The 8,944-nt window shown below is 32.6% G+C and overlaps 1 protein-coding gene across 1 annotated transcript; it reads left to right on the top strand.

The window, feature by feature from the left end:
• On the top strand, window positions 3,755-5,899 carry LOC109363583 (putative disease resistance RPP13-like protein 1). The gene is made up of 6 exons (XM_019609840.1): window positions 3,755-4,051; window positions 4,147-4,333; window positions 4,431-4,530; window positions 4,614-5,061; window positions 5,176-5,402; window positions 5,500-5,899. The coding sequence occupies exons 1-6, from the start codon at window positions 3,755-3,757 to the stop codon at window positions 5,897-5,899; spliced, it is 1,659 nt and encodes a 552-aa protein (XP_019465385.1).

The raw sequence follows: 8,944 nt of genomic DNA, 5'->3' as shown, positions 1-8,944 counted from the left end.
ATTCATTCTATTAGGCAATTCCTTGTGGTTCGATATAACCCTATACTATACTACAATTGAATCTTGAAAGAGGTGTAAATTCTAAAATAGTAAAGTGTTATCAATAAATTTATTTGTTGAAACACCTTTTAATTTACAAAAGTGATGAAGCTAACTTACTAACTTTTATTTATTGTTATTTACATTCCACCATTTATTTATTCTTTAATACCAACCTTCCTTAAGGAAGAAGTTTGGTTTGTTAATAAAAACAACTCGAAAGGGAGTAAATAAATAAAGGTCACTTAAATTTATTATTCTTTTGTTCTTTATTTATTTATATTTTTCTAACAACTAACTATTCATCACTTTTGTACATTAGAATATCATTAAACCGGTGTTGGAATTTATTCCACAAAACCGAGATGGTATTCAAAGATACCTAATAATTATGTAATAGGGGATTGCTTCGATACCATTGTACCAGCGTTAGAATTTATTCTAACAAAGCCGAGATGGGGCAAACAAGGAATAACTTATTCACATGATTATTAAAAGTAAGTTGTAACTGAAATATTCTTGAAACCATTATACCGGCGTTGAAATTTATTTCAACAAAGCCGAGATGGCGAACAAAGAATAAAATCGAGTTCACTTACTTAATCAAATAAAAATGAAACACGCCAAAGAAGAGGAATTCCACTTTCAACAAATTGGCACTACTGCCAGGACTATTTGTTGAGGGGGGAAAGCCTCCTCGAAAATAACCTTTCAACAATGTTATGCCTCAAAATATCAATAGTTTGTTAATTTGAAAATCATACAACATATTGATCATAGATATATATAGTAAAGCATGATAATATACATAATTAAGTACAAACTTTCATTACCATAGTAACATGAACCCATATGATATACAAAATAAATATTTGCCGACAAAGAGAGTTTCACAATTCTTGTTTCAAAGTAGAAAAATATATAAACTGATATTGTTATCTCTGCAATGTTAATAACAAATGTAAGAAATAAAATAAATCATGTGTATTCAAAAGTTAGACATAACAAGTGGTGGACGCAAGTAACTGTAAGTATAAGATGACAACTAAGATGGTGTAAATTAGTTTTCTAGCAATGATGAATTTTTCTGCTATAAACTTTAGAGTTTGTGGCAGCAGAAAAGTATCCAAGTGTAGAAATAGGAAATAAAGAGAGCAAGGAGAAGAAAGAAAATACACAGTAGTTTTTTATATTGGTTCACATTCTTGTCCATTGAAGGCTACACCAAGTACTCTTGCGACACGAGAGATATTCCCACTTATATTTTGAGTTGTAATTAAAATTTCACCCGGATAATACCGATATATTACACACTCTCAAATACCTCACCACTTTGAAGGAAATCACTTCTAAGTAAATACTATTCACCTTTCCAACACACCCTATGATGAAAAATAAATACAAGATAATTGAAGAAATTGACTAGGGCAAGGATTGCCTTACAAGATATAACAATACTATAACTTGCAATTCTTAGACTCGTTCTATACTCAGTACATAATGCTCTTTAGTGTTTAAGTTTGGAAAACTTTAGACAAACACTTGTGTGTAACTTTAGAAAAATCTGAAAGTTAAAACTTAAGTTGCATTAACAAAGTGCATAAAATTGTATGTGAAAGTTGACAAAGAGTTGATACAATGTGTGTGACAAAATGGGTGTCTTAGTGCTATAAATAGGCTTCCAATCAACCATCATACCCTTATGTGAAAGTAGAACTCGATTGGAATGAAACACATTTAATTTGGATGAAATCTGTTCTATTTGGATTTCAAAATATGGTCCAATAGCTTTCTTTAACTAATTACTGAAGGCTATAGTCGATTACACAAACTTATTTTCCAACTGAATAGTCGGTTACTCCTCAGAGTAATCAGTTATTTTCTGTTATTTTTACTGAATAACTCATTACTCAGTTTGGTAACCTATTTCCCAGACCTAGTAACTTGTTACTTACTATTACTCAGATCCAGTAACCTGTTACTCAGGTCCATTAACTTGTTACTCAAGTCAATTAAACCATTACTTAACATTTTGAAAATTGATTTCTTTTTTACTAAGAGTTTCCAATTGATTTTAAAAATTGATTTTCCACTTCTGAGTATTGCTACTAAATATATAAAAGATTAATGATAGAAGTACATATAGAAGACTTAAAATCTATTAATCTTGAAGTTTGATCTTCTACGTCTTCAAGATATTCTTCCTTTTACTTCTTTTTGGAGATTTTGGTATCTTTATCAAAACTGTGTCAAGGTCAGGAATAAGATTTTCTTCATAATCTCCCTAATTTTGATAATAACGAACTAACATCATCTTGAAAGATGAAATTTTCTGAAATTTGTATACTTCATAAGATTTGACAAGTGTGACTGGAGTATGTCCCTATCTTATATGCTCCCCTTTGTTTTTAAGTATGTGTCCTGAAATATTTGAAAAGAAAACACAACTCTAACTTTTCTCCCCCTTTTAACTTCATCAAAAAGAAGGAAAAGTCAAGTTTCCAACACAATATATATGTATATATACAACAAAAAAGGTACAAGATAAGATCATGACTTATTTCTAAGCCAAGGTCAAAATAATTTTGTATTAACCATATAATATAAATGCTATAATATGATATAATCAAGTGAAGCAACATAGCATTATAGGCATTAAAGCGAAAGAGGTCCATACAACACATAAAGTAAACGAAGGTTAAAACAATTACATGCCAAAAATACAACAAGTTCAATGACCAACAACATATAAAATCAACTAGCAATAGGTCCTAAACAACAACCCTAAGACTTTAGCTCGTTACTATCATCGTTAAGATCCACGTAATCCAATCGATTAGATAATACTCTAAATTAAACTTGGACTTGTTGATTCTTAGCGTCAAGGACATCCATCCTTGTAGTGATGTAGTCTCGAAGTGAGAGCAACTCATCCATGATCATTTGCTTGGTAGGCAAGACAGGGGATGAAGATGCTCGACATGGAATGTTGAGGACTGAGGTGCGGGAGGGTCAACAAAATGATTTCTCATTCATAATTTCAATGCTTGTAAAGCATATCATTTGGATCTCTAAAGAATCCCATCTTGTGGACCACATCCACATCAATCTTGCTATTCCTACCATCCAGTTCGATCTTGGACAACCCAATAGTGGAAACACCAAAATGTTGAACTACAGTAGTGATGATTATAGCATAAGATAAGAGACTCTGAATATCTATAAAATACCATATTTATCGCATTACCATCAAAGCTTAGTTTATCGAAATAATTTTCTTAAGAGCATACATAAGTTGTAGTTCCATATCACTAATTTGTGAATGATTTAAATATTTAGGAACTATAACATAGCTAAGGGAATGAAGCAAACTATCTTCAAAATTAGGTGATATAATCTCACTTTAAAATATAATCCTCCAATTATTTATGTGCTTGCCCTTCAAAATTAGGCATGTAATAATATTACATTAGCAATTTTGTATTACTACTATTTTGTTCTAAAAAAAGTATTTTACATGCAATTTTGTCCAACTACCAATAAGTACTTCCCCTTAAATTACCATTCAATAGACACCTTATTTGACTTATGTGACTATTAAATGGGATATTAGGACACCATTCATTTTGCTTTCAACAAAATACAAACGCAATATTGATTCTAGCTTCCTGTATACCAGCTTGCACTTATAATCTCAGATTTGTGGAAAAATACCATGGCAGTGCAACTTGTTGCTAGACCTTTCATGGGAGTTGTTTTTAATGTGTTGCTTGAAAAGTTAGCTTTTTATGACATAGTCAACTTATTTCAGAAGAAGAAAATCAATGACAAGTTGCTCAAAAGGTTGAAGATCGTGTTGTTATCAGCCAATGTTGTGCTGAATGATGCAGAAGATAAGCAAATGAAAAATGAAGCAGTGAAAGAGTGGATTGAGGAACTTAAAGATGTGACATTTGATGTTGATGATATTATTGGTGAAATCTATACTGATGCAAAAGTCACTCCAAAAGTGGTAAATAAACTTCAATCAACTCCTATAGATGTTTATGACATAGAGATTGAAGAGGAAATACAAAATATACTTGAAATATTAGAATTTATTATAAGGAAGAAAGAAGTATTTGGCCTGAAGGTGGTAAGGAAGTCAAAATGGGACATAAGACACCAACAACATCTGTGATAGAAGCATGTGATGTATATGGAAGTGAAAATGATCAAGAAATTTTAGTTAACTTGCTATTATCAAATGATGCTCATGATGAAAATATTGGTGTTATTCCCATTATTAGAATGGGTGGGATAGGAAAAAACAACCTTAGCTCAAATAATATACAATGATAATAGAGTGCAAAGGGAGTTTGTTCTTAAAGCCTGGATTTATGTCTCTGAAGAATTTGATATCTGCAAGATTACCAAACACCTTTTGGAGGTTGTAACATCATGTAGTTATGATATTGAAGATTTGAACTCAATCCAGAGAAATCTTAAAATGTATTTATTGAAAGAAAACAAAACGTTTTATGTGTGCTTGATGATGTTTGAAATGAAAATTATGATAATTGGGACAAATTCAGAAGCTCATTTAAGCATGCAGGGGCTTATGGAAGCAAGATTATTGTGACAACTCGAAGTGGAAATGTTACATCGATCATGCAAACTGTAGCACCTTATAATCTCGGTGAATTGTCCAATGAAGATTGCTGGAATTTGTTTTCAAAATATGGTTTTAATTATGGGGATTCCATTGTTCATCAAAGCTTAGAAAAAGTTGGAAGAGAAATAGTTAGAAAGTGTAAAGGATTGCCTTTGGTTGTGAAGACACTTGCAGGACTTCTAAGGTCTAAAACTGATAGGCAAGAATGGTATAAAGTATTAAACAGTGAGATATGGGATTTGCAAGATCATGAGAGCAATATTCTTTCGGCTTTGAGATTTAGTTTTCATTATCTCCATTCTCATTTGAAGAGGTGTTTTGCATACTGTGCACTTTTCTCAAAATATTGTGAATTTGAAAAGGAGAAAGTAATTTTGTTGTGGATGGTAGAAGGTTTGCTCTAACAATAAAAAAGACATAGAATAATTGAAGAAGTTGGAAATTATTATTTTTGTGAACTAGTATCGAGATCATTTTTCCAGAAATCAAGGCGCAACAAGTCATGTTTTCTAATGCATCATCTTGTAAATGACTTGGCTCAATTTGTATCTGGAACATTTTCAGTCAGAATGGAAGGCAACAAATCTGATGAAGTTAAGGAAAGAACTCGCCATTTGTCCCATATTATTACAGATGGTTCCTCATATTTAAACGTGAAAGACGTTGCGAAAGCAAATTGCTTACACACCTTTTCAAATAAGAATGATAGGTACATCCACTAACTTGTTGAATGACATGCCAAATGATCTGTTGACAAAGTTAAAGTACTTGAGGGTGTTATCTCTGGTGGGTGCATATATCTATAGATTACCTAATTCGATAGGTATTCTAAAACATATTCTCTACATTGAAATCTCTAACACTGAGAATACCAAGTTGCCCGAATCTATCTGCAGCTTATACAATTTACAAACTCTGAAGTTAGTTGGGTGCTATAATATTATTGAGCTGTCAGAAGATATTCATAAGCTTGTTAATTTGCGCTATCTGGATATTAGAGACACTTGTTTGACACGGATGCCTGTTAAAATGAGTGCATTAACAAACCTTCAAAAGTTGAGAGACTTCTTTGTTGGAGAAGATTGTGGATCTTCAATTGGTGAATTGGGAGAGATATCTAACTTGCATGGAACATTGTCCATTCATCGCATAGAATATATTGTTAACCTTAAGGACCCTGAACATATTGTGTTTGGATTGGGGTAGTAGTTGTGATACTGATAGCTCACAGCATGAAAGAAGCATATTGGACAGCCTGCAGCCACATACAAGTATGAAGGAGCTTGATATCTATGACTTTCCTGGCACAGAATTTCCTAGCTGGTTGGGGGACTACTCCTTTTGTAACATGGTATCCTTGCAGCTTAAGGGTTGTAAATATTGCTATAAATTGTCTCCACTTGGACAACTGCCACAGTTCAAAGAACTTAGGATTATTAAATTTGATGGATTAGTGATTTGGGGTCTGAGTTTTACGGAAGTGGAACTTATTCTCTAACTAAAAGCTTTCCTGCACTTGAGATTATGAGGTTTGAATACATGTCAGTATGGGAAAAATGGTGTCAGAATGCTGAAAATGCAGGCAACAAAGTTTTATGTCAACTTAGAGAGCTTCATATTGAAATTTGTCCTAAACTGACAGGGGTTTTACCTAGTTACCTTCCAGCATTGATAATACTTGTTATCAGAGACTGCAACAATCTTATTTGTTCACTTCCAATAGCACCTTTTCAGCGTGTATTGAACATTCAGAATTGCAAAAATTTAGAATTTCAGGTACATGTACCATGGAGCTACCAATCACTAACATCCTTGTCTTTACTAGTTAGTTGTGACTCACTCAAATTCCTACCTCTAGATCACTTTCCTAGCCTCGAGCCTTTGGATGTTTGGGGGTGTAAGAATCAGGAAGCACTCACAATTTTAGCATCAGAATCAGATGTAACTCCTCCAACTTTGAACTCTCTCCAATCCCTGTGCATAAGGCATTGTCCAAATTTCATGTCATTTCCAATGGGGGGATTTGCAGCCCCAAAGCTCACTTTGTTAACCATCAACTACTGTGACAAATTGAATTCTCTTCCTGAAAAAATGCATCTCCTCATGTCAAGCTTGAAAGCACTTCAACTCTAGGGTTGTCCGAAAATTGATTCATCTACAAGTTAGAGGGTCTTGCCTCAGTTCAAAGTCCCTCTTCAAGTTAGACATGACAATATCTCACTCTTATTGCATTCTATGGTAAGCAATTACAATTTACAAGCATCTCTCAGTGAAACTTCTTTTTTTTTGCTCAAACATCATTGACAATATTTTAGAGTCAGATGAACAAAAGGATAGCTAATAATTCAATTTAAGGAACTTATAATGTTCTCTTCCATAACGTGTCATTTTTCACTAGATATTATATAAACTTTATTTGTCAATTAAAATGACTTGAACTTTCTCATTTTTTCCTATATATGTGAAACATTGATTCAAATTGTGTAGTGCATCACTTGATTTAATCACAATATTGCGGTTGCGGTGACACTATAATTGTGGTTGAGACTAGATCACAATGACGCGGTCACATCAAGTTACAACGCAACCATATCGGGCCATATTTGGACCGCACCAAGCCGCATCAGACTGTATCAGGCCACACTAAACCGAATCAAATTCAAAAATATTTTGTTTCATCAGAAAACATTCGCATCACATTGGTCACAATCCACATTGCAACGACCACAATCACGGAAACAATAACCTCGACCACAACCGCAATTTAATATTTGAAGTAACCAGCTCATATATCAATCATTTCATAGGAGATAGAAAGTTATATAAGAAAAAAGCAATGATTCTTCATGTATTGCAATACCCTCAACATTGTGGCTTATTTTATTTTGTGGAAGTCATGGAATTATAAACACTTTTCATTCACATGTATGATGCTTAATGTTTCAGTGATGGTTGACAATTGACATTGACAGTGCAGAGAAGAAAGGAAGATAACAACAAAAAGAGGATAAATTAGCTGTTTGAGACACTCTAACCTCATACTTCCTTTCAATAATTCAAGATCAAAAGATTCATACTCCAGGGGTTTGTAAAGACTGAGAATGAATGCATAGCTAAAAATCAAAATTTCTGTCTAAATGGCTAAGACATTATGTGTTAATTTATAATATGACATTATTCTTTGTATCTGAAAGATATATCATAAAATGCTTGTACTTGTATCATATCATTTCTTATTGTGTACTTAAGTAAAATTTATGTGTTAGTTAGTTGCTCATGATTCTCTTCCAACAAATTTATGTGCTAGTTAGCTGAACATCCACAAAATTCATCTCATTGTATCAATATTGTGAACCATCTCAGTTCTACGTAATTGTCATTATTTGTAAGCCTAATCTTTAGTCATATCTAACAATCTTTTGGTTCAAACTTAAACAGAGAATATGATAATAACTTATTTAATCCAAAATTTATAAAGCTTTTATTGAAATGTGTAGAATGTGAACAACTTTGGCTTTATAAAAATAATTCAAGGACAGAATAGTGCTAGCAACTAACAATACTCCCAAGTCCTAGTTATTTAAATTAGCTAGCCAAAATCAAACCATAGGCATAATACACAGTTATATTACAAATCTTGCAGCTTTTTTAATATGCCTTTAATCTAAAGGATTTATGTTAAACTGTAACATTTCTGCCTATGGTTGCTGCGATACTCGCTGCAATTCATGTAGCTGATTTGGGCAAACGTATAAAGGAGGAAGCCAATGCTGTGCAGGAAGAGTGTGATTTTCCAGACAAGGAGCTGAATTGTGATTTTCCTATCACGCTTTGAGGTATTCTGGCAAAGAAAGTATTTTTGTGCATGACTTGCAACTTGATTCGAAGTTCTGGATACAACAAACTGTGTTGCAATTCCTTTCCAATCTCCCTTGCCATATATCCCAAGCCCAAGGACAAACAATCTAAGATGTAAAAGAAATATATCCAATTAATCACTCCATTATATATATTAGAATGAAAATCAATCAATTGATTAATATTAAGAAAAGAAAATGACCATAAAAGAAAACTTAAGAGATTACACGCAACTTGAGAACAGAATTCAAAAAATTTACCCAACTATTTCTAAATCTAATAGTTAATCTAAATTTTAAAATAAAATAATTCATTAAAACACTTGTTATAATGTATATTGATGAGCCTGACAAGAATCCTCTGCCTGACTAATCTAACTTTATAAAATTATAT

The sequence above is a fragment of the Lupinus angustifolius genome, chromosome LG13 (assembly GCF_001865875.1).
Source record: "Lupinus angustifolius cultivar Tanjil chromosome LG13, LupAngTanjil_v1.0, whole genome shotgun sequence".
Classification (NCBI taxonomy): Eukaryota; Viridiplantae; Streptophyta; class Magnoliopsida; order Fabales; family Fabaceae; genus Lupinus; species Lupinus angustifolius.
The sequence above is the reverse complement of the archived record's forward strand: the minus strand, read 5'-3'. Positions and strand labels throughout refer to the sequence as shown.

Coding starts and splice junctions, on each gene's coding strand:
- LOC109363583 (XM_019609840.1), top strand. CDS start 3,755: ATGGCAGTGCAACTTGTTGCTAGACCTTTCATGGGAGTTGTTTTTAAT. Junction 4,052..4,146: donor CAAAAGTCACTCCAAAAGTG/GTAAATAAACTT, acceptor ATTTATTATAAG/GAAGAAAGAAGTATTTGGCC. Junction 4,334..4,430: donor TATTCCCATTATTAGAATGG/GTGGGATAGGAA, acceptor ATGTCTCTGAAG/AATTTGATATCTGCAAGATT.